General features: G+C 39.5%; 1 protein-coding gene across 7 annotated transcripts in view; it reads right to left on the reverse strand.

Moving 5' to 3' along the window:
- LOC115142418 (calcium-dependent secretion activator 1-like) overlaps positions 1–26,664 on the reverse strand; it is a 204,625-nt gene that overhangs the window by 20,039 nt on the left and 157,922 nt on the right. For 2 of the 7 annotated variants that reach the window (XM_065002607.1, XM_065002583.1), the window contains exons 12-19: positions 19,094–19,230; positions 18,127–18,314; positions 16,331–16,432; positions 16,139–16,202; positions 15,811–15,934; positions 2,630–2,665; positions 1,189–1,295; positions 490–519 (exon numbers count right to left, since the gene is read on the reverse strand). In XM_065002607.1, the coding sequence (XP_064858679.1) occupies positions 490–519; positions 1,189–1,295; positions 2,630–2,665; positions 15,811–15,934; positions 16,139–16,202; positions 16,331–16,432; positions 18,127–18,314; positions 19,094–19,230 (788 nt within the window). The remainder of the gene's footprint in view (positions 1–489; positions 520–1,188; positions 1,296–2,629; positions 2,666–15,810; positions 15,935–16,138; positions 16,203–16,330; positions 16,433–18,126; positions 18,315–19,093; positions 19,231–26,664) is intronic. The other 5 variants (XM_065002610.1, XM_065002588.1, XM_065002615.1 and 2 more) reach the window with 3 other exon arrangements.

The raw sequence follows: 26,664 nt of genomic DNA on the forward strand, positions 1-26,664 counted from the left end.
GAACAATTCTAAGACGGGAGGAGGGATAGAGCAGAGAGATGGAAGAGGAGAAGAGTGTTCTACATTTTCAAAGAGTGTGAACCGTAATTTGAAACCCTCCCTCCAGCTGGATGGAGGGAGGAGAGGAGAGATTCATGGTAGAGTTTTGGATTGAATCAAACCTTAAAAGAACCACAGAGAGAATACTGTGGTATATCTCACTTCAACATGCTGCTAGAGAAAAGAAGACTAGTCGTTATGGCCCCATGGACATGCTCTATGATCAAAGCGATGTTGTGCTGCCTATAGTATAGTGGAGCTTTACAGACTCAGCATGTTAGCTGATGTTTCTGCACCAACACACAACAGCCACCCATCCCTCTCTTGTGTATTCCCCTCAGCCTTACAACACTAAGGGCAGCCCTAGTCTCTGTGCAGGTCAACATGCGATAGATAGGGAGAGGAGGTTTGTGATGGGACTGAAGAGAAAGGTAAATAATTATACTGTACCGATTGATCTCCAGAACTTGTGACTGCAGCCTGTCAAGCATATGTCAGAGAGATAGAATAAATCTGCTTATCTGGATTCATCTTATCGAAGCCATAGGATCACCTATAGATATGCTATACATGCTCATCATGCTGTTTGTTTACATTAGTTTATTATACTTTTAGGAAATACAAAGGAAAGGGAAAAGCTATTTAGTGCTGTTTCTATTTCATGATCCAATTTCTCAGCTAACACGGAATGAGCATGCATCACCTACAGTTCAGTACGACCAGGAGCAGCTAGCCTACATTAGAGCTACCTATACTGTTCTGTTCTCTACTCTACTGTACACACTGAGCTGAAATCACGAAGGCATTACCATCTTTCAAGTCAACCCATGTTTTATGTAACATTGTACCACCAGGGTTATGAATGATGAATAAGTGAAGGGAACTGCATCCTTCCTACTTTAATATGCCTCCTCAGGTAGAAATAGTGCCCTGCTACAATGTTAACATTCATCTCCCATTAAGGATTTCTGGCTGTGTATTAAATATTTGATAAAAAATGCTTCCATACACAAAGACAGCATTATATATAAAGGTGTCAGGAAGGAATGGACTAGCTCCCTCCTCCATGCCACGAAGGAGGTGTCAGAGGAGGTAAAGAAGTGACATAGACAAATGAGAGAAGAAGGAGAGGAGGGGTTACACACTCACCTCCGCATGATGTTCCTGGTTCTGCTGGAGGACCTCTATGACTAGATCGGCCAGGCGAATAGTGTCCTCCAGTTTTTTGGCGGGCGTGACTAACCGGCCTACGTTCTCTGGAGCAGAAGGATTGGGGGGGTTAATCAGTCAGTGGGGTAGCTAACAGAATCTGTTAGAATGTTTTTTCCCATCGATATCGTTAACTCCAGAGATATTTTAAATGAAAGACATAAGTGCTCTAGGTTCTCTCTGGCGCACACAGACCACACTGACCAACAGCACTGAAGATGAGAGTATCATGGTTTCTAAAGCATGCCCCCAAATGAACTGGTACGAGTACATGGTGTGTACACAGTCAGTGTGAGGTGATATGGGTCAACACAGTCAGGTAGAAGTGAAGGACTAAATCAATCCCATGGAGAAAACACATGCATTGTTATACTATCATGCAAAATGCTCTTGTGCTCTTCATGCTTTTGTTGCTTGGCATTTTCAATGTTGAGTTTGTGACAGATATCACTGGTAAGATCTAGGGTGTACCTGGACACTTTTTTCATATACATATTATCTGCTGACATACAATTGAATAGACAATTGATTATGGTGAAATGAGGCATTCAGAACATTAACAATAATGTGGCAGGTTAGCCTTGTGGTTAGAGCGTTGGACTAGGAACCGGAAGGTTGCAAGTTCAAAATGCCAGAGCTGACAAGGTACAAATCTGTCGTTCTGCCCCTGAACAGGCAGTTAACCCACTGTTCCTAGGCCATCATTGAAAATAAGAATTTGTTCTTAACTGATTTGCCTAGTTAAATAAAGGTTAAAAAAACATCAGGACATTTAATTGGACGGCTCAAATGAATTTGAAATAAGGAGATAGAACTGTACAGAGTTAATATTGGTAAATTATCATTTCATCATATCACTTTTACCATATCTGTCTAAATGTTGAAATGATACTTTCAGTGTAGCCTATTTATTCTCATAATGTTTTAGTCACACGTCATATACTCTATGCCAGGGATCATCAACTAGATTCAGTGGCGGGCCAATTTTCTTCTGGAGCGGATGGTCGGGGGGACGGAACATCATTTCAAATCATTTGTAGACTGCAACTTGACCGCAAGAAGCACAAACTAAACAATGGAAAATAATTTCATGAATGCATCTACAGGATATATTATCCCAGTATGTTGTTATGAAGTAATACAATCACGCCACAAATATTAGTGTGCTAAATGTTGCCATGCCAAGACATGAGGACGGATTTGAAAGGGGTTTATGTGTGTTTACATGATGTTTGTATTGCATGTGTTTAAGTGTGTGTGTGTGTGTGTGTGTGTGTGTGTGCGTGCGTGCATGCATGCATGAGTGCACCTGAGTGTGTGTATGTGTGTGTTTAGGGTAGGTGTGTATTGGGGCTAAGCTAAAAGTCAAACAGGGCTTCACCTGGATCATTTGGATCCGGCTTTTTATCTTTCTCAACTGGAAAGAGAGAGTGAAAAGAAAGACAAGAAAGAGAAAAGAGATATTTAGGTTAATAACACCAGGGTTATTAGTTTATCTTCCAGAAGAGAGAAATAATATGTCATGCTTTACGCTACTTTACGCTACAGTAGTTGAATGTGTAAGGTAGTTACAGTAGTTGAATGTGTTAGGTAGCTACAGTAGTTGAATGTGTTAGGTAGCTACAGTAGTTGAATGTGTTAGGTAGCTACAGTAGTTGAATGTGTAAGGTAGTTACAGTAGTTGAATGTGTTAGGTAGTTACAGTAGTTGAGTGTGTTAGGTAGCTACAGTAGTTGAGTGTGTTAGGTAGCTACAGTAGTTGAATGTGTTAGGTAGCTACAGTAGTTGAATGTGTTAGGTAGCTACAGTAGTTGAATGTGTTAGGTAGCTACAGTAGTTGAATGTGTTAGGTAGCTACAGTAGTTGAATGTGTTAGGTAGCTACAGTAGTTGAATGTGTTAGGTAGCTACAGTAGTTGAATGTGTTAGGTAGTTACAGTAGTTGAATGTGTTAGGTAGCTACAGTAGCTGAGTGTGTTAGGTAGCTACAGTAGTTGAATGTGTTAGGTAGCTGCAGTAGTTGAGTGTGTTAGGTAGCTACAGTAGTTGAATGTGTTAGGTAGCTACAGTAGTTGAATGTGTTAGGTAGCTACAGTAGTTGAATGTGTTAGGTAGCTACAGTAGTTGAATGTGTTAGGTAGTTACAGTAGTTGAATGTGTTAGGTAGCTACAGTAGTTGAATGTGTTAGGTAGCTACAGTAGTTGAATGTGTTAGGTAGTTACAGTAGTTGAATGTGTTAATGGTAGTTACAGTAGTTGAATGTGTTAGGTAGTTACAGTACAGTAGTTGAATGTGTTAGGTAGCTACAGTAGTTGAATGTGTTAGGTAGTTACAGTAGTTGAATGTGTTAGGTAGCTACAGTAGTTGAATGTGTTAGGTAGCTACAGTAGTTGAATGTGTTAGGTAGCTACAGTAGTTGAATGTGTTAGGTAGTTACAGTAGTTGAATGTGTTAGGTAGCTACAGTAGTTGAATGTGTTAGGTAGCTACAGTAGTTGAATGTGTTAGGTAGTTACAGTAGTTGAATGTGTTAGGTAGCTACAGTAGTTGAATGTGTTAGGTAGTTACAGTAGTTGAATGTGTTAGGTAGCTACAGTAGTTGAATGTGTTAGGTAGCTACAGTAGTTGAATGTGTTAGGTAGCTACAGTAGTTGAATGTGTTAGGTAGCTACAGTAGTTGAATGTGTTAGGTAGCTACAGTAGTTGAATGTGGTAGTTACAGTAGTTGAATGTGTTAGTAGCTACAGTAGTTGAATGTGTTAGGTAGTTACAGTAGTTGAATGTGTTAGGTAGCTACAGTAGTTGAATGTGTTAGGTAGCTAATGTTAGGTAGTAGTTGAATGTGTTAGGTAGCTACAGTAGTTGAATGTGTTAGGTAGTTACAGTAGTTGAATGTGTTAGGTAGCTACAGTAGTTGAATGTGTTAGGTAGCTACAGTAGTTGAATGTGTTAGGTAGCTACAGTAGTTGAATGTGTTAGGTAGTTACAGTAGTTGAATGTGTTAGGTAGCTACAGTAGTTGAATGTGTTAGGTAGCTACAGTAGTTGAATGTGTTAGGTAGCTACAGTAGTTGAATGTGTTAGGTAGCTACAGTAGTTGAATGTGTTAGGTAGTTACAGTAGTTGAATGTGTTAGGTAGCTACAGTAGTTGAATGTGTTAGGTAGTTACAGTAGTTGAATGTGTTAGGTAGCTACAGTAGTTGAATGTGTTAGGTAGCTACAGTAGTTGAATGTGTTAGGTAGCTACAGTAGTTGAATGTGTTAGGTAGCTACAGTAGTTGAATGTGTTAGGTAGCTACAGTAGTTGAATGTGTTAGGTAGCTACAGTAGTTGAATGTGTTAGGTAGTTACAGTAGTTGAATGTGTTAGGTAGTTACAGTAGTTGAGCGTGTTAGGTAGCTACAGTAGTTGAATGTGTTAGGTAGCTACAGTAGTTGAATGTGTTAGGTAGTTACAGTAGTTGAGAGTGTTAGGTAGCTACAGTAGTTGAATGTGTTAGGTAGCTACAGTAGTTGAATGTGTTAGGTAGTTGAATGTACAGTAGTTGAATGTGTTAGGTAGCTACAGTAGTTGAATGTGTTAGGTAGTTACAGTAGTAGTTACAGTAGTTGAATGTGTTAGGTAGTTACAGTAGTTGAATGTGTTAGGTAGCTACAGTAGTTGAATGTGTTAGTAGCTACAGTAGTTGAATGTGTTAGGTAGCTACAGTAGTTGAATGTGTTAGGTAGTTACAGTAGTTGAATGTGTTAGGTAGCTACAGTAGTTGAATGTGTTAGGTAGCTACAGTAGTTGAATGTGTTAGGTAGCTAGTAGTTGAATGTGTTAGGTAGCTACAGTAGTTGAATGTGTTAGGTAGCTACAGTAGTTGAATGTGTTAGGTAGCTACAGTAGTTGAATGTGTTAGGTAGCTACAGTAGTTGAATGTGTTAGGTAGCTACAGTAGTTGAATGTGTTAGGTAGCTACAGTAGTTGAATGTGTTAGGTAGCTACAGTAGTTGAATGTGTTAGGTAGCTACAGTAGTGTGAATTACAGTAGTTAGTGTAGCTACAGTAGTTGAATGTGTTAGGTAGCTACAGTAGTTGAATGTGTTGGTAGTTAGGTAGCTAGTTGAATGTGTTAGGTAGCTACAGTAGTTGAATGTGTTAGGTAGTTACAGTAGTTGAATGTGTTTAGGTAGCTACAGTAGTTGAATGTGTTAGGTAGCTACAGTAGTTGAATGTGTTAGGTAGCTACAGTAGTGAATGTGTTAGGTAGCTACAGTAGTTGAATGTGTTAGGTAGCTACAGTAGTTGAATGTGTTAGTAGTAGCTACAGTAGTTGAATGTGTTAGGTAGCTTACAGTAGTTGAATGTGTTAGCTACAGGTAGCTACAGTAGTTGAATGTGTTAGGTAGCTACAGTAGTTGAATGTGTTAGGTAGCTGTAGTTGAATGTGTTAGGTAGCTACAGTAGTTGAATGTGTTAGGTAGTTACAGTAGTTGAATGTGTTAGGTAGCTGTAGTTGAATGTGTTAGGTAGCTACAGTAGTTGAATGTGTTAGGTAGCTACAGTAGTTGAATGTGTTAGGTAGCTACAGTAGTTGAATGTGTTAGGTAGCTACAGTAGTTGAATGTGTTAGGTAGCTACAGTAGTTGAATGTGTTAGGTAGCTACAGTAGTTGAATGTGTTAGGTAGTTACAGTAGTTGAATGTGTTAGGTAGCTACAGTAGTTGAATGTGTTAGGTAGTTACAGTAGTTGAATGTGTTAGGTAGCTACAGTAGTTGAATGTGTTAGGTAGCTACAGTAGTGTTAGGTAGCTACAGTAGTTGAATGTGTTAGGTAGCTACAGTAGTTGAATGTGTTAGGTAGCTACAGTAGTTGAATGTGTTAGGAATGTGTAGCTACAGTAGTTGAATGTGTTAGGTAGCTACAGTAGTTGAATGAGTTACAGTAGTTGAATTAGGTAGCTACAGTTGAATGTGTTAGGTAGCTACAGTAGTTGAATGTGTTAGGTAGCTACAGTAGTTGAATGTGTTAGGTAGCTAGTTGAATGTGTTAGTTGAATGTGTTAGGTAGCTACAGTAGTTGAATGTGTTAGGTAGTTACAGTAGTTGAGGTATGTGTTAGTGTTAGGTAGCTACAGTAGTTGAATGTGTTAGGTAGCTACAGTAGTTGAATGTGTTAGGTAGCTACAGTAGTTGAATGTGTTAGGTAGCTACAGTAGTTGAATGTGTTAGGTAGTTACAGTAGTTACAGTAGTTGAATGTGTTAGGTAGCTACAGTAGTTGAATGTGTTAGGTAGCTACAGTAGTTGAATGTGTTAGGTAGTACAGTAGTTGAATGTGTTAGGTAGTTACAGTAGTTGAATGAATGTGTAGTTACAGTAGTTGAATGTGTTAGGTAGCTACAGTAGTTGAATGTGTTAGGTAGCTACAGTAGTTGAATGTGTTAGGTAGTTGAAGTGTTAGGTAGCTACAGTAGTTGAATGTGTTAGGTAGCTACAGTAGTTGAATGTGTTAGGTAGCTACAGTAGTTGAATGTGTTGAGGTAGCTACAGTAGTTGAATGTGTTAGGTAGCTACAGTAGTTGAGTGTTAGGTAATGTAGTTGAATGTGTTAGGTAGCTACAGTAGTTGAATGTGTTAGGTAGCTACAGTAGTTGAATGTGTTAGGTAGCTACAGTAGTTGAATGTGTTAGGTAGCTACAGTAGTTGAATGTGTTAGGTAGCTACAGTAGTTGAATGTAGTTGTAGTTGAATGTGTGTTAGGTAGGTAGCTACAGTAGTTGAATGTGTTAGGTAGCTACAGTAGTTGAATGTGTTAGGTAGCACAGTAGTTGAATGTGTTAGGTAGCTACAGTAGTTGAATGTGTTAGGTAGTAGTTGAATGTAGCAGTAGTTGAATGTGTTAGGTAGCTACAGTAGTTGAATGTGTTAGGTAGTTACAGTAGTTGAATGTGTTAGGTAGCTACAGTAGTTGAATGTGTTAGGTAGCTACAGTAGTTGAATGTGTTAGGTAGTGTTAGGTAGCTAGTAGTTGAATGTGTTAGGTAGCTACAGTAGTTGAATGTGTGTAGGTAGCTAGTAGTTGAATGTGTTGTTAGGTAGCTACAGTAGTTGAATGTGTTAGGTAGCTACAGTAGTTGAATGTGTTAGGTAGTTACAGTAGTTGAATGTGTTAATGGTAGCTACAGTAGTTGAATGTGTTAGGTAGTTACAGTAGTTGAATGTGTTAGGTAGCTACAGTAGTTGAATGTTGAATGTTGTTAGGTAGCTACAGTAGTTGAATGTGTTAGGTAGCTACAGTAGTTGAATGTGTTAGGTAGCTACAGTAGTTGAATGTGTTAGGTAGCTACAGTAGTTGAATGTGTTAGGTAGCTACAGTAGTTGAATGTGTTAGGTAGCTACAGTAGTTGAATGTGTTAGGTAGCTACAGTAGTTGAATGTGTTAGGTAGCTGTAGTTGAGTTGAATGTGTTAGGTAGCTACAGTAGTTGAATGTGTTAGGTAGCTACAGTAGTTGAATGTGTTAGTAGCTACAGTAGTTGAATGTGTTAGGTAGTTACAGTAGTTGAATGTGTTAGGTAGCCACAGTAGTTGAATGTGTTAGGTAGTACAGTAGTTGAATGTGTTAGGTAGCTACAGTAGTTGAATGTGTTAGGTAGTTACAGTAGTTGAATGTGTTAGGTAGCTACAGTAGTTGAATGTGTTAGGTAGCTACAGTAGTTGAGTTGAAGTGTAGTTAGGTAGCTACAGTAGTTGAATGTGTTAAGTGTAGTTGAATGTGTTAGGTAGCTACAGTAGTTGAATGTGTTAGGTAGCTACAGTAGTTGAATGTGTTAGGTAGTTTAGCAGTAGCTACAGTAGTTGTTAGGTAGCTACAGTAGTTGTTGTTAGTAGTTACAGTAGTTGAATGTTTAGGTAGAGCTGATAGTTGAATGTGTAGGTAGCTACAGTAGTTGAATGTGTTAGGTAGCTACAGTAGTTGAATGTGTTAGGTAGTGTTAGTTGAATGTGTTAGGTAGTTACAGTAGTTGAATGTGTTAGGTAGTTACAGTAGTTGGTAATGTGTTAGGTAGCTACAGTTGAGTGTGTTAGGTAGCTACAGTAGTTGAATGTGTTAGGTAGCTACAGTAGTTGAATGTGTTAGTAGCTACAGTAGTTGAATGTGTTAGGTAGTTACAGTAGTTGAATGTGTTAGGTAGCTACAGTAGTTGAATGTGTTAGGTAGTAGTTGAATGTGTTAGGTAGCTACAGTAGTTGAATGTAGTTAGGTAGCTACAGTAGTTGAATGTGTTAGGTAGCTACAGTAGTTGAATGTGTTAGGTAGTTACAGTAGTTGAATGTGTTAGGTAGCTACAGTAGTAATGTTGAGTTATGTGTTAGGTAGCTACAGTAGTTGAATGTGTTAGGTAGCTGAGTAGTTGAATGTGTTAGGTAGCTACAGTAGTTGAATGTGTTAGGTAGTTACAGTAGTTGAATGTGTTAGGTAGCTACAGTAGTTGAATGTGTTAGGTAGCTACAGTAGTTGAATGTGTTAGGTAGTTACAGTAGTTGAATGTGTTAGGTAGCTACAGTAGTTGAATGTGTTAGGTAGCTACAGTAGTTGAATGTGTTAGGTAGCTACAGTAGTTGAATGTGTTAGGTAGCTACAGTAGTTGTGTTTAGGTAGCTACAGTAGTTGAATGTGTTAGGTAGCTACAGTAGTTGAATGTGTTAGGTAGCTACAGTAGTTGAATGTGTTAGGTAGCTACAGTAGTTGAGATGTGTTAGGTAGCTGTAGTTGTGTGTTAGGTAGTTAGTTGAATGTGTTAGGTAGCTACAGTAGTTGAATGTTTAGAACAGTAGTTGAATGTGTTAGGTAGCTACAGTAGTTGAATGTGTTAAGTTACAGTAGTTGAATGTGTTAGGTAGCTACAGTAGTTGAGTGTTAGGTAGCTACAGTAGTTGAATGTGTTAGGTAGCTACAGTAGTTGAATGTGTTATGTGTTAGGTAGTTACAGTAGTTGAATGTGTTAGGTAGCACAGTAGTTGAATGTGTTAGGTAGCTACAGTAGTTGAATGTGTTAGGTAGCTACAGTAGTTGAATGTGTTAGGTAGTTACAGTAGTTGAATGTTGAATGTTGAATGTGTTAGGTAGCTACAGTAGTTGAATGTGTTAGGTAGCTACAGTAGTTGAATGTGTTAGGTAGCTACAGTAGTTGAATGTGTTAGGTAGCTACAGTAGTTGAATGTGTTAGGTAGCTACAGTAGTTGAATGTGTTAGGTAGTTACAGTAGTTGAATGTGTTAGGTAGTTACAGTAGTTGAATGTGTTAGGTAGTTACAGTAGTTGAGAGTGTTAGGTAGCTACAGTAGTTGAATGTGTTAGGTAGCTACAGTAGTTGAATGTGTTAGGTAGCTACAGTATTTGAATGTGTTAGGTAGTTAGAGTAGTTGAATGTGTTAGGTAGCTACAGTAGTTGAATGTGTTAGGTAGTTACAGTAGTTGAATGTGTTAGGTAGCTACAGTAGTTGAATGTGTTAGGTAGCTACAGTAGTTGAATGTGTAAGGTAGTTAATGTGTTAGGTAGCAGTAGTTGAATGTGTTAGGTAGCTACAGTAGTTGAATGTGTTAGGTAGCTACAGTAGTTGAATGTGTTAGGTAGCTACAGTAGTTGAATGTGTTAGGTAGCTACAGTAGTTGAATGTGTTAGGTAGCTACAGTAGTTGAATGTGTTAGGTAGCTACAGTAGTTGAATGTGTTAGGTAGCTACAGTAGTTGAATGTGTTAGGTAGTTACAGTAGTTGAATGTGTTAGGTAGCTACAGTAGTTGAATGTGTTAGGTAGCTACAGTAGTTGTGTTAGGTAGCCACAGTGTTGAATGGTAGCTACAGTAGTTGAATGTGTTAGGTAGTTAGTTGAGAATAGTTGAATGTGTTAGGTAGCTACAGTAGTTGAATGTGTTAGAGCTACAGTAGTTGAATGTGTTAGGTAGCTACAGTAGTTGAATGTGTTAGGTAGCTACAGTAGTTGAATGTGTTAGGTAGTTACAGTAGTTGAATGTGTTAGGTAGCTACAGTAGTTGAATGTGTTAGGTAGCTACAGTAGTTGAATGTGTTAGGTAGCTACAGTAGTTGAATGTGTTAGGTAGCTACAGTAGTTGAATGTGTTAGGTAGTTACAGTAGTTGAATGTGTTAGGTAGCTACAGTAGTTGAATGTGTTAGGTAGCTACAGTAGTTGAATGTTGGTAATGTTGAGTGTTTAGGTAGCTACAGTAGTTGAATGTGTTAGGTAGCTACAGTAGTTGAATGTGTTAGGTAGCTACAGTAGTTGAATGAACGTGTTAGGTAGCTACAGTAGTTGAATGTGTTAGGTAGCTACAGTAGTTGAATGTGTTAGGTAGCTACAGTAGTTGAGCCAGTAGTTGAATGTGTTAGGTAGTTACAGTAGCTGAATGTGTTAGGTAATTAGGTAGTTAACAGTAGTTGAATGTTAGTTAGTAGTAGCTACAGTAGTTGAATGTGTTAGGTAGTTACAGTAGTTGAATGTTAGTTAGCTACAGTAGTTGGTCGTGTTAGTTGAATGTGTTAGGTAGCTACAGTAGTTGAATGTGTTAGGTAGTTACAGTAGTTGAATGTGTTAGGTAGCTACAGTAGTTGAATGTGTTAGGTAGTTACAGTAGTTGAATGTGTTAGGTAGCTACAGTAGTTGAATGTGTTAGCTACAGTAGTTGACAGTAGTTGAATGTGTTAGGTAGTTATAGTTGAATGTGTTAGGTAGCTACAGTAGTTGTGTGTTAGGTAGTTGAATGTGTTAGTAGCTACAGTAGTTGAATGTGTTAGGTAGCTACAGTAGTTGAATGTGTTAGGTAGCTACAGTAGTTGAATGTGTTAGGTAGCTAGTAGTTGAATGTGTTAGGTAGCTACAGTAGTTGAATGTGTTAGGTAGCTACAGTTGAGTTGAATGTGTTGAGGTAGCTACAGTAGTTGAATGTGTTAGGTGTTAGGTTAGGTAGCTACAGTAGTTGAATGTGTTAGGTAGTTACAGTAGTTGAATGTGTTAGGTAGCTACAGTAGTTGAATGTGTTAGGTAGTTACAGTAGTTGAATGTGTTAGGTAGCTACAGTAGTTGAAGGTGTGTTAGGTAGCTAGTTGTAGCTACAGTAGTTGAATGTGTTAGGTAGCTACAGTAGTTGAATGTGTGTTAGGTAGCTACAGTAGTGAATGTGTTAGGTAGCTACAGTAGTGGTAGCTACAGTAGTTAGGTAGCTACAGTAGTTGAATGTGTTAGGTAGCTACAGTAGTTGAATGTGTTAGGTAGCATGTGTTAGGTAGCTACAGTAGTTGAATGTGTTAGGTAGCTACAGTAGCTGTTAGGTGTGTTAGGTAACTACAGTAGTTGAATGTGTTAGGTAGCTACAGTAGTTGAATGTGTTAGGTAGTTACAGTAGTTGAATGTGTTAGGTAGCTACAGTAGTTGAATGTGTTAGGTAGCTACAGTAGTTGAATGTGTTAGGTAGCTACAGTAGTTGAATGTGTTAGGTAGCTACAGTAGTTGAATGTGTTAGGTAGTTACAGTAGTTGAATGTGTTAGGTAGCTACAGTAGTTGAATGTGTTAGGTAGCTAGTTGAATGTGTTAGGTAGCTTAGTTGAATGTGTTAGACAGTAGTTGAATGTGTTAGGTAGCTACAGTAGTTGAATGTGTTGAAGTTGAGTTGAATGTGTTAGGTAGCTACAGTAGTTGAATGTGTTAGGTAGCTACAGTAGTTGAATGTGTTAGGTAGTTACAATGTTGTGTTAGGTAGCTACAGTAGTTGAATGTGTTAGGTAGTTACAGTAGTTGAATGTGTTAGGTAGCTACAGTAGTTGAATGTGTTAGGTAGTTACAGTAGTTGAATGTGTTAGGTAGCTACAGTAATGTTGAATGTGTTAGGTTAGTAGCTACAGTAGTTGAATGTGTTAGGTAGCCACAGTAGTTGAATGTGTTATAGTTGAATGTGTTAGGTAGTTGCAGTAGTTGAGTGTGTTAGTAGTTACAGTAGTTGTGTTAGGTAGTTAGAGTAGTTGAATGTGTAGCTACAGTAGCTGACTACAGTAGTTGAATGTGTTAGGTAGCTACAGGAGTTGAATGTGTTAGGTAGCTACAGCAGTTGACAAAACTCCACAGACATACAGATTGGCACAGACACTCTGAAACGCTGAGACATTAGCCTGAGGAGAAGTCAACATTAAAGAAGCAACAACAACAGGATGCAGTTAACAGTAACAGACAGACAGCTTTAGACCGTCATGAACTTAGACATAAGACAAACAACAGCTGCTTGAACCAAAGACAGGACACACTGACCCGTGGTGAGTTGAGTTAAAACACATATTATATGAACTCTGTCTGCGTACACACAATCCTTTCTGTCCTCCTGGTATTGTAGATCTGCCTGCAACTGTTGCTCTGTTCTATGGGCTCCATCTCTGTCTCTGGCAGTGACATAGCATCATACCTGTCTGCACCAGCGCACAGCTCAGCGTTGCGAGCGTACCAAACACTGACACATGATCAGACGACTGAAGAAGGTAACACAGAAGCAATGTAAAAAATGCATTCAAGTCACATGAGTGGGCATGGGCATATGTCCAACCAAAAGAAAGAAGCTTACAGACCAGACCGACAGATCATTCATGTGGGTCACAGATATATGGGTAACTGTAGGCCCCTAGTAGTACTGGCTTCTCAGACAGACCTCCACAGACCAGACTGACTCTCTCTCTCCCCCCACTCGCTCTCACAGACATGAGCGATAGACCAAAAAAAAGCACAAAGGAGGAAGGAGGAGTGGACATCTCTGAGGGGAGTGAGGAAGGGAAGGAGGGAGGGGTTGATGTGGTCAAAGAAGGTTGAAAGAGGGAGGGAGGAGAGACAGGGAAGGATGAGGCAGGTACTCACGGATGGTTAAATCCATCACTTGTGACGCCAAGCAGAAGACAGGGTGCTCAAACATTTCCCTCTTTCTCCCTACAAAAGAGGAGGATTGGGACATGCAAGAGGCTGGGGTCAGAGGATAGGGTGAGAGGTTAAAGGTCAGAGGAGATGGGAAGGTAGAGAACTGTCCTGGGTCATGTTCATTAGGGCACACCATAGCAAAACTTTTTGTAACAGAAAACAAAACAAAACGTTTCTTATTGGACATGTCCAGGTAGATCTTCGCTGTTTCAGTTTGTTTTCCTCCATTTGGTGGCCTAATGAACACAACAATGTTGAGTATTGACTTGGGTTTGGACTATGGATGACTGGGTCCAATAACGATTGTTTTAGGACTATTTTCTTGATATTGGACCAATATCATCACAAGGACAGAGGGACAAAGTCTACCTGGTATATTTTCAAGATAGTAAGGTATAAACACCCTAGTACCTTTGGCACCCTAGGAATGTCTTTCTATGTAATGACTACACATGTTGGATCAACCTGTTGACATGCATGTCAATGCAAGCTGTGCATATGACTTCATAGGGAAACCAAAATGGTGTTATGCAAGCAAGAACAGAGTACTGTATATGGCATTTGCAAAAGGGCTGTTTTTAAGGTAAAGTGTGATATGTAGTGGCTAGTCCATGCCTATGAAGACAAACCTTTCCATAATGTCCTGTAGCACATGCAGGTGACAGATGCTGGGTTGTCTTTGTCCAATCCCAACATTCTTTTTCATTGGCTTCAAAACCAAGTATCACAGAAATGTGAGGTGATAAATGTGGTGAAGCCAATAAGAGGAGAGGGAGGAAGAGGACAGCAGAAGACTAGGGAGAGGAGGGCAGTGGTCCGTCGGAGGAATAAGACAAAAGGGAAGGAAAGGGAGAAGGAGAAAGAGGGCAGAAATGAGAGGGAGAGAAGGACAAGGGTCCCTAGGAAAGGAGAAGAAGAGAGGCAGGGCCAAGTAAGATTTATTTGTATAAATCTTAGATTGTAGGCCCTGGAGTCTAGGGAGGGAGGTTCTCTTCAGGGGAGAAATGATTCTAGCTACTGATTATCTTAACTGCATAATGTAGATCTATAATATATACTGCACACTATACTGTTAAATCACCATATGCCATAGGCCAGGATACAGCTAGAGTCAAGGTACAGCGAGATGGGGGCCAGGCCAGTATATCAACAGGGCATGAATCCAAAACTTTGGATTTGAATGCATTTTTACTCACAACACCTATACAGAAAGCCAACTTCACCTACAGTACAGAACAGTACAGTAGAGTACAGTAGATTACAGTACAGTTCAATAGAGTACAGTAGAGTACAGTTCAGTACAGTACATTACATTACAGTACAGTAGAGTACAGTACAGTACAGTACAGTACAGTAGTGTACAGTAGAGTACAGTACAGAACAGAACAGTACAGTAGAGTACAGTAGAGTACAGTACAGTTCAGTAGAGTACAGTTCAGTAGAGTACAGTTCAGTACAGTAGAGTACAGTTTAGTAGAGTACAGTTCAGTACTGTCGAGTACAGTTCAGTAGAGTACAGTAGAGTACAGTTCAGTACAGTAGAGTACAGTAGAGTACAGTTCAGTAGTGTACAGTAGAGTACAGTTCAGTAGAGTACAGTAGAGTACAGGTCAGTACAGTAGAGTACAGTAGAGTACAGTTCAGTACAGTACAGTAGAGTACAGTAGAGTACAGGTCAGTACAGTAGAGTACAGTAGAGTACCATTCAGTACAGTACAGTAGAGTACAGTAGAGTACAGGTCAGTACAGTAGAGTACAGTAGAGTACAGTTCAGTACAGTACAGTAGAGTACAGTAGAGTACAGTTCAGTAGTGTGCAGTAGAGTACAGAACACCACAGCTAAAACAGCCTGCCTGAAACAAAGGGGAGAGAAATGGCTGAGTGACAAACAAGTCACAACCAATCTGTTAAATGAAAAAATACTGTATAGGCTGCTCCTCTTGAATTCATCATGTGAGAAAAAATGTAATCCACATCTCTGGTAAAAAATGTAAAAAAAGATATATCAGTATGTTTCTTCAGTACTTGTTTTCTTGTCCAGGTTAATATTGAAATGATTCCCACTGTAGGATGCTAAAATATGAATCAAAGTGTAAAAGACACTTCTGAAAGAGAGCAGAATGGTTGACACGCTTGTTCCACATAGACACCTCCAGAATGACTCAAAAGTCACTAAATACTGAAAGAGGTCATTATTTAATTTACAATCATCAAAAGAAAAACAATCAGTTACATGTTTCAAAACAACAACAACCTATAATTTACCAACAGAGGTAAATGCTATTGCATTCTGAAGGTGTGTCTATATATGTAAATGATGGATAGTTAATTTACCAACAGAGGTAAATGCTATTGCATTCTGAAGGTGTGTCTATATATGTAAATGATGGATAGTTAATTTACCAACAGAGGTAAATGCTATTGCATTCTGAAGGTGTGTCTATATATGTAAATGATGGATAGTTAATTTACCAACAGAGGTAAATGCTATTGCATTCTGAAGGTGTGTCTATATATGTAAATGATGGATAGTTAATTTACCAACAGAGGTAAATGCTATTGCATTCTGAAGGTGTGTCTATATATGTAAATGATGGATAGTTACCTTCCATTTGAGCGTATTCTGTGATTTTAGCGTAGTTGAGCTGAGCAGCCTGCTCCAAACATTTACGGATGACTCCCTTCACTTCCTCTTGTGGGACGGGAGTCACAATGTCCTTCATCAGCACCTGAAAGTGAGAAAAAGGGCAGGACAAGTCTTCCTTAGAGTCTCGCCACTGAATTACAGTTGACCTTACAATAGTTTTCATTTTCTATTTCCTTTTTCAAGCGTATATATGAGATTATATGAGCGATGAGATGTGAATCGTTCATGACCTGCAAAGTTTCTGTAAAATGTGAAGAAAAGATTGTAGTCATCTAAATGTACAAACCCTTTCCAGCAAAGACAGAGTGGCCTTCAGCGCTCCCTCTGGACGGCCGAACGGGAAACAATATCTACAGGAAGATAAGAGAGTAGAATCACAATGAAATTAAACTCACTAGGGAACAATGAACAATGATGAACAGAACAATAGATGAGGCCGGATAGTTGGATGGAAGGATGACCAGTAGGAAGCAGTCACCTGAAGTTAGTGATCTGGTGTTCCAGGATCACCCGCAACCGCTCTTTGATTTCTTCAAAGCGCTCCTTCTCATCCACCTTCACTGTTCCCAGTCCATCAGGCCTGAGGATGACATCATACAATACAAACAAAACAAAAACACAACGCAAACACAACATCAGCCCAGCCAATCATGCAGTTGCAGAGCCACCAATTAGAGCCCCTACAAAAAGGAACTATACAGCAATTTACACCAAAACAGTGTCATAATTTAGGTCTCCATGATTGTACTGCTGCTTGTGTGAGTGAAACAGAATCATTCTTCAGCATGTTTACTAACCTTCAATGTTTGTTATTGTACAGTACAGTATCTTACCTGATGGGCTCTTGGATGATTTGGATTCTCTTTTCTTTCTAAACCTCATATTTTTTCTTCCCCGTTTAGAGCCCACAGCCCCTGGTCCTATGTTCTGGTGGACGCCAGGGCCAAAGGGTCCCTCACAACCCATCAGTGGCCCCCAGTAACCTCTGCCCTCTCTGACTTTATAGGGATGCATGGGAGGATGAGCAACATCTACATAATGAGACTAAACAGGCCAGCAAAAGACCAGGACGGAAAATAAGAGAAAGAGAAGAGGAATAGTGGAAGACAAAGTATATGTATCTGGTTAGTAAGAAAAAGAGATGACAAAATGATAACATGCAGTACAAAATGATAACATGATAACATACAGGACAAAATGATTACATGATAACATACAGTACAAAATGATAACATGATAACATACAGGACAAAATGATTACATGATAACACACAGTACAAAATGATAACATGATAACATACAGGACAAAATGATAACATGATAACATACAGTACAAAATGATAACATGATAACATACAGGACAAAATGATAACATGATAACATACAGTACAAAATGATAACATGATAACATACAGGACAAAATGATAACATGATAACATACAGTACAAAATGATAACATGATAATATACAGGACAAAATGATAACATGATAACATACAGGACAAAATGATACCATGATAACATACAGGACAAAATGATAACATGATAACATACAGGACAAAATGATACCATGATAACATACAGGACAAAATGATAACATGATAACATACAGGACAAAATGATAACATGATAACATACAGGACTAAATGATACCATGATAACATACAGGACAAAATGATAACATGATAACATACAGGACAAAATGATAACATGATAACATACAGGACAAAATGATAACATGATAACATACAGGACAAAATGATAACATGATAACATACAGGACAAAATGATAACATGATAACATACAGGACTAAATGATACCATGATAACATACAGGACAAAATGATAACATGATAACATACAGGACAAAATGATAACATGATAATATAAAGGACAAAATGACCAAAATAGTAATAAATCATATGCAAAACATTCATGACAATAACAATGGGAAATCCCAAAACAATAAGAAAAGATGCTCGGATGCTTTAGAGGACTCTGACCCTTGTCTTCTCTCACTATGGCCAGCTCTTCTTTCCTTCCTTCCTTCTCTTCTTTTGTCATTTGAAGACCTTTGAGTGCATATTGGATGTTTGAAGTTTAGCCATCTCTCTTGCCATGGACTATGGTGGTGATTTAGAATAATGTGAGTAGGTTGCCCTGCCTGAGACATATAAGCCCAGTGCTGCACTTTGACCTTGAGCATTTCCTCTTGGTCCAATGTGAAGACTTTGGATTAACGAGAGATCCAGGTTGAATGGGGTGTAGACTTTACCTGTTTCCGTGGACATGGGATGCGCAGAAAGCAAAGCTGTAGTGCAGCAGGGTGGGGTCGATCATGGCTCCTCTGTCTGCCCTCTCCAGCAGGTCGCCTAGGTAACCCAGGTGTCTATGACACCCACGCACGCCATTCCTGGAGCAGTACTCATCCAGGACAAACACCTGGCCCGGGCTGAACCATCCCTTGAACACCACGTAAGAGAGTTTTTAGCAGGATAGCACCATTATCTCAATCACAAACAAACACTTGTCCCAAACTGAACCATGACCTTGGCGCTATCATCCCTCTGTGAGAGAGTTTCCGATAGAGATGGAACTTAGGCATACGGGTGTTTTAACGATGCATCTTTCCTACAATGGTCGAAGATGTAACATGTGTTTCCCAAAACACCACGCATAGAGACCGCTTACTAAATACGTCATAGAGGCATAGTATCGACGCTTACAGGATCAAAAGAAAGCTCTCAGATCAGCTTTCTCCAATCAAATCTTACCTTACCATTAGAATTATTCCACAATAATGACTACAGATCAGCTCCTAGAGAGATATTATCACCCATGGCTGCACATATTGAGGCAGCTTATTCTAATTCTTACTCTATAATAATGCACTAAATCAAGATTTGGCACATCATTGGGCACCTGTTGTTACACATCATTAAATATATTGAGGCAAAAATTATAGACAGCAGTCTACAATTAGCGAAATAGAAGTCAATTGAATGCATCTAACGAAATGACGCACGTAGCAGTTCTACAAGTGCTCTGAGGTAGTCGGTTAATAATGAGCGCTTTCAAGTGCAACTTAAGTAACAATGGTTTTGGGAAACAGTTTGGAGATTTGGTCCTATGAAGGTTCTTACGATGAACTTAGCCTTAAGATGCTTTTGGGAATCCATTTTATTAATGTGTGCATTTATCCTTATTCCACGGGTACTGTGGGTACGGAGAAGGACACTCACCAGGGAGCAGAAGGTGTCATTGAGCCTGTGGTCCAACGTGAGCCTCTGGACGATCTCGAACAGGGAGGCGTGGTCAAAGCTGCAGGGGTTAGCCGAGATAAACTCATCCATGCCGTGTTTCTGAGCTCTGTCTGCGTCTGTGTGTCCAACCAGCCAACCAGCACAGGGGAAAGTACAGGATTCAGAGGAAGAGGGCATCAGTGAAGCACAGAAAAATAGTATAGCATGTCTCTGTACCTCAACACAGTACAACATACTGGGCCAGTCTGACTAGAGCTCTTGCTAGGGACAATTCTAAACACTTACAGCTTTACATGATCAACTTGCAGCTTTTTGCTGTATGTGTTGTTAACATTCCAATTGCTACCATTTTAGGCTTCTTAGATCCAAAACGTGTATTGAGGAAGTTGTGGGTTAAATTGAATAGGATGAAAATCTCATTTGTAATGTGTATTCAATAGATTCTGCCATTCGAGAATGATTGGTGAATGTCACTCAGTTCCTGACCAATGATGGGTCGTGTGCTGAAAAACAAAAACAGAAATCAGAGAACAGAGTGATTTCTTAAATGATTGAGATTAACAAATAGCTCTGGTTTAAGGATGAAGGCTAGTCGATTAAAAACTGCAAGAGGAGAGTGTTTTCTATTCTACAGGGAAGAAAGGTTTCATAAAGGTTGGGTAGCGGACACGCTAGCGTCTAAGGAACTGCTTATCTTCTTACAAATGCATTCTGGGAGCTGGTCGAGTAACGAGTGCCCATGTTTTGACGGTATTTGATTAGTGTTGTATGATTGTTAAATGTACTTTAAACTGGAGTGTATAAGTTGAGGACAGAGAACCATAAGAAAGTACAGGAGACACTAGCATGTATGACCTTCTGAAATAACAATATGTTTTCTGTCTGACATGACAATGACTAGAATAATACAGTCATTGATGAGAAGCCTAAAAGCAGAATATCACCAGTACCTGATCAAAAATGAGACAGACCTACATATTGCTCCCATTTCCCAGATACATAATATAAATAGTCAGATCTCGATCAGTGATGAGATGAGGTGTGCATGAAGAGGGGTACTCAATATAGAGACAAGAGTGGGGTTGATGTTCATGTTCTCCTCAGGGTGGGTGAGTGACAGATGCCATGTCCAATTGTGTGACACTGAAAGGAGTGAGGATGACGTGAGGGGGGCGGGGCGTGTAGATAAGGGAGTGGGCTTGGCTGGGAGGAGGGTTACTATAGCATCACTAACTGTCAACTCAAGTGACATCTGTCAGTCCCATGTTCATAGAAAGGGAGAGATAAAAGGAGGATGGAGGGCCACGGCTGAGGATAGGATAGCTATAGGTTCAATGGCTTCTATAGTGTAAAATTAGGAGATGTTTTGTTTCTTAATCTTTTAAATGAGTGGACTAGACCAAAATAATATGTATCCCTGGTTTCTCTAGGAACTGAATAAAAAGTCCCTACCACAAGTTAACAGGGATAGAGGGGTAAGCACAGGGTAAGAGACAGATGAAAGCCGGGGTGAGAGAGGGGTGAGAGCGAGGTGAGAGACATGGAAGAAATTATAGATGTGATAGAAAAAAAAATGTTGTAGGGGGAGATAAAGTTCAAAAGTGAAGGGTGTGAGAGTGGGATGAAAGGAGCAAGAGGAAACAGAGGGTGAAAAGAGAGAGAGAAAGAAAGAAAGAAAGAAAGGGACTGAGAGAACGACTGAGAGAAAGTGAGAAAAATAGATGAGGGATAATCAGACTACCATGAAAGTGGGGGAGGAAGTGATAGTAGAAGGGGTGGGAGAGTTACAGGGGCAGGGAAGAGTGAGGGTGAGAGAAAGTTTGCGATAAGGGCAGAGTGAAGGTGCGATGTGTGATAGAAAATGCTTGAAGGTGGGCAGGAGGAAGGGGTGGGGAATATCTTTTCTGTTTGTTTTAAATGAGAAAATGGAGTTTGATTTTGGAATAATAGACTGAATGGACTATAGGGGGACATTATCATATTTTGTGAGTTCTTATCGGTGATGACATCATCATCTAAAGACAAGATGATTGATTCAAAAGACTGGATTGTTTTTCCATACTGAACATAAGCAAATACTGTAATTAATAAATACTCACTGACAAAATAGAACAGTTTGACTTTTCATTGTGCCTTCAAAATGTTAAATCATGCATCTGCAGATCTAATTTCAACATTTCGATTACACTTTTTGGGGCATTCCTTTTTCTCTTGGCATTTGCAAGTTGACAATACTTGAGTATGTTGCAGTGTATTCATGATCTTTATAGAGCACAACTAACAGGCATACCAACTACCGGAGTATCTCTAACAGAGTAGCAATACAATTCGATGCAGGTACATAGGTATATAGCATCAAGCCGACAGATGCAAAAACTAGATCATTCTTTTGGAGATGGCAGGTGGGGGGGGATATTAAAATCCTGTAATTCCGTCAACAGAATAATACATAACAAAGGTGTTCCCCAATTCAGGCAATCAAAGGGCAATCAAAAGAAACCACAATGAGATCTGTTCCCTGCTAAAGGTGCTACTATGGGGGAATAGCTGCTGTCTACAGGCCCATCAACTAAGGGGTTTCATCCAGAGTATTGTTTGGGAAGGGGTGGCAATGGCTACTTCTTGTGATTGGCATTCAGAATACTCTGCGTGCATATTTGCCAACTCTCGTGAATAGAGCACTAAAGAAAATGACTCAAAACAATTGAGCCCTCGATAGTAAAGCATGACCCATGTTAGTATAGAGGAATCAGGTTACCCTGCTAAAAGGGTCCAAACTAATCTCAACCAAAATGTCCAACGTCATAGCTTTCCAACTGCTCTACTCTTTGAAAAATGGATTTAACAATATGGAAATGTTCAATCATTTGTTCATGTTGTGAAAAGCTTTTTCTAAAACAAAACAAGCTTGATTACAAGTCCTGAAGTTCTGTTAGGAAAAAATGGGACTGTCCACTACTGCTCTCTGAAACGCAAATATATTTGAAAAATGTATTGAATTTACATAACTGTTGATGGAGTCACAACTAGCAGCCATTTTGTGGAATTGTATTTTCTGATGGCATCATGCCACATTGGGCGATCTCTATGCTTTACTCTGAGGGGTCCTTGAACACCAATAAGATTAAGGAGAGAAGGCAATTATGCAAAAAAATCATAATAATAACCATCATATAAAGTAGAATCATTACTGAGCCAAATTATAAGCCTAAGAATGAAATACATGCATCCTAAACTGTCAAGAATGTAAGCTAATAGGTACTTAAAACTTCAAATTGAGAAGAAATCATACTTAAAAAGACATTATCTACTAATGTCTAAAGACATGAAGCGAGGAGACTTAAGAGGGGGAGGAGGAGGATAGGGAAAGAGGAGAGAAAGCACGTTGCATTTGTCAGATAATCGTCGGGGATTATCTGAGCTGTGCCGGCTACAGGGAAGCACTTACCCTTAAGTCCAGCTAGAAGACAGCGGGGTAAGAAGGGACAAACCAGAATAACATAAAGACTAGCAACAAGGCTGGAGGAGAGCAAACACGAGATACCCTGACCTAGCAGCTGCAATACTAAAGAGGGGTAACAAGCAAAGCATGAGGAAGAAAAACACAACTCAAAAAACAACAACCTGTACCAACATGGGAGAGAGAGAAAGAAAGAAAGATAAAGAGAGCGAGAAAGTGAGAGAACAGAAAGAGAGTGAGAGAAAGAGAGAGAGAATAGAGAGAGATAGAAAGAAAGAAAGAAAGAAAGAGAGAGAGAAAGAGAGAAAGAAAGAGAGAGAGAGAAAGAGAGAGAGAAAGAAAGAGAGAAAGAAAGAAAGAAAGAAAGAAAGAAAGAAAGAAAGAAAGAAAGAAAGAAAGAAAGAAAGAAAGAAAGAAAGAAAGAAAGAAAGAGAAAGGGAAAGAGAGAAGAAGAGAAAAAGAGAGAGATCGATTTAGAGTGAAAAGTATACAGGGAAAGAGTGAAAGAAAGAAAGATTGATTGAGATATATAATTAAAAGAAAGAGAGAGGGAGAGAAGATCAAGAGAAGATAGAGAAGAGATAGAGAGAAGTAGTTAAGGGTTCTCATCACTCTGCTGCAGTTGAATTAGTCTGGATTCTGATCTAGTTCTATCTTATTCACAGTACTACCTCTAACATATATTATACATTACCATCACAATATGATAGATTCACTTTGCTTTCTCCAGCTTATACTAACTACACTCTTGGAAAAAAGGGTTCCAAAATGGTTATTCGGCTGTCCCCAAAGAACCATTTTTGGTTTCTCGTAGAACCCTTTTTGGTTCCAGGTAGAACTATTTTGGGTTCCAAGTAGGACCCTCTGCGGAAAATGGTTCTAAATGGAACTCAAAAGGGTTCATCCTGGAACCAAAAAGGGTTATTCAAAGAGTTATCCTATGGGGACAGTTGAAGAATCCATTTAAGTTCTAGATAGCACGTTTTTTCTAAGAGTGTAGAGGAGCACTAGACCAAACACTTACCGGCTCTAGCAGTCCAACACCACCTACTACTTCTAAGATGATGATGTGTAAATGCTGCCAGTATCCTCTTATGAATCTATGAGGAAAAATGGATGTAGAGTAATAACATAATATGGCTAACTAAATAGCAATAGACCTGACATATCCATCTTATGTTATCACTTTATCAGAATAGTTTATTCTTATATGGATATGAATATCGGAGTCCACTGAAAGCAAGATGATGTCGTCTGGTAATGACTTGCAGTTAGCCTGTAAGTTCTCCTTTAGAAAGACTACTTTCCTATCATTCCAAACCAATGCTCCAGAACTGTCATTGCATTCTAGAATCAGACAAATAATTTGCAGCAAAGTTCAGAGGAGAGAGAGAGAGAGAGAGAGAGAGAGAGAGAGAGAGAGAGAGAGAGAGGTGAGTAATGTGTTGTGTATGTTATGGCCTCTGTGCCATTCAAGACCACCAGGGTGGGGTGAAACATGTACGCATGGTGTGGCACAGTGTTTCAGAGAGGAGGGCGGTAGAGGAAGGAGGTCTGTGCCACTGTGAGGGGCATTGAATGGCATCAGTATGGCTGGTCTTATATAGAGGAGGTAACCATCTAACCACAATAACAATCACATACTGGACAAAGAAACCAATGGAGACCACAGAAAATGTATATTTATAGATTATATTTATGAAAACTGTTGAATACTAGAGCTACTTATTTCAATGTGCTACAGATGAAGAGTAATTCATTAAAAACAGATTTTCTTTAAATAAAAAAATAGTGTTTTTGTCTTACATAAAGAGTGCTTTTGTCTTACCTAAACAGTGTTTTTGTCTTACCTAAACAGTGTTTTTGTCTTACCTAAACAGTGTTTTTGTCTTACCTAAACAGTGTTTTTGTCTTACCTAAACAGTGTTTTTGTCTTACCTAAACAGTGTTTTTGTCTTAAACAGTGTTTTTTTGTCTAAAACAGTGTTTTTGTCTTACCTAAACAGTGTTTTTGTCTTACCTAAACAGTGTTTTTGTCTTACCTAAACAGTGTTTTTGTCTTACCTAAACAGTGTTTTTGTCTTACCTAAACAGTGCCATTCCAGTATAAAAACCTATATGGATGTTTTTATTATTGAATTGTTTTCTGGTTATAAAAATGCCAATATTATAAGGAGGGAAAAGAGCTTTTTCTACAACCCATTGACTCTAACGAAAACGGTTTGGGCATTAGAACAATCCTTAAAATAACTAAAGGAGTTGAAGGAAAGATGCACACCAAAATACATTATCTTTAGTAGTTAGCCTGGTTAACCAGACTGAACACTGCACTCACCTTATGGAAACAATGGTGAGCACAGCATTCAGTCTGGTTTTAAAAGGTGAGTTCTTTAGTGTTGTAAAATAACAGAATGTGTGTTCATTTCCCAAGTTAAGTTAAACCTGTTCAGGTTTCAGTGTGTTTATGTAAATGAGATCTATCATGTAAAACAACAACAACCTAAGCGTATTACGACATACACTGAGTGGACAAAACATTAAGAGCACATTCCTAATATTGAGCTGCATCCCTTTTGCCCTCAGAACAGCCTCAATTCGTCTGGGCATGGACTCTACAAGGTGTTGAAAGCGTTCCACAGGGATGCTGGCCCATTTTGACTCAAATGCGTCCCACAGTTGTGTCAAGTTGGTTGGATGTCATACGGGTGGTGGGCCATTCTTGATACACATGGGAAACTTGGGAAACTGTTGAATGTGAAAACCCAGCAACATTGCAGTTCTTGACATGAACCGGTGTACCTGGCACCTACTACTAAACCCAGTTCAAAGGCACTTAAATCTTTTATCCTGACAATTCACACAATCTGAATGATACACATACACAATCTCAATCAAATGTCTCAATTGTCTCAAGGCTAAGAAATCCTTCTTTAACCTGTCTCTTCCCCTTCATCTAAACTGACTGAAATGAATTTAACAAGCGACATCAATAAGGGATCATAGCTTTCACCTGGATTCACCTAGTCAGTCTATGTCATGGAAAGAGCATAACGTTTTGTACACTCAGTGTATTTGTGTATTCTTACCTTTATATTGCTAATGTACAGTGTCTGACCAGTGGGGATAGGTCTGACCAGTATAGGACCAGTGGGGATTGATCTGACCAGTATATGACTAGTGGGGATAGGTCTGACCAGTATATGGCCAGTGGGGATAGGTCTGACCAGTATAGGACCAGTGGGGATAGGTCTGACTAGTATATGACCAGTGGGGATAGGTCTGACCAGTATATGGCCAGTGGGGATAGGTCTGACCAGCAGCTGACCAGTGGGGATAGGTCTGACCAGTATAGGACAAGTGGGGATAGGTCTGACCAGTATCTGACCACTGGAGATTGGTCTGAGCAGCATCTGACCAGTGGGGATAGGTCTGACCAGTATATGACATGTGGGGATAGGTCTGACCGGTATCTGAACACTGGAGATTGGTCTGAGCAGCATCTGACCAGTGGGCATAGGTCTGACCAGTATAGGACCAGTGGGGATAGGTCTGACCAGTATATGACCAGTGGGAATAGGTCTGACCAGTATATGACCAGTGGGAATAGGTCTGACCAGTATATGACTAGTGGGGATAGGTCTGACTAGTATCTGACTAGTGGGGATAGGTCTGACCAGTATATGATCAGTGGGAATAGATCTGACCAGTATATGACTAGTGGGGATAGGTCTGACCAGTATATGATCAGTGGGAATAGATCTGACCAGTATCTGACTAGTGGGGATAGGTCTGACCAGTATATGATCAGTGGGAATAGGTCTGACCAGGATCTGACTAGTGGGAATAGGTCTGACCAGTATCTGACTAGTGGGAATAGGTCTGACCAGTATATGACCAGTGGGGATAGGTCTGACTAGTATCTGACTAGTGGGGATAGGTCTGACCAGTATATGATCAGTGGGAATAGGTCTGACCAGTATCTGACCAGTGGGGATAGGTCTGACCAGTATCTGAGCAGTGGGGATAGGTCTGACCAGTATATGACCAGTGGGGATAGGTCTGACCAGTATCTGACCAGTGGGGATAGGTC

This window comes from Oncorhynchus nerka, linkage group LG2, assembly GCF_034236695.1.
Source record: "Oncorhynchus nerka isolate Pitt River linkage group LG2, Oner_Uvic_2.0, whole genome shotgun sequence".
NCBI classification, from domain to species: Eukaryota; Metazoa; Chordata; class Actinopteri; order Salmoniformes; family Salmonidae; genus Oncorhynchus; species Oncorhynchus nerka.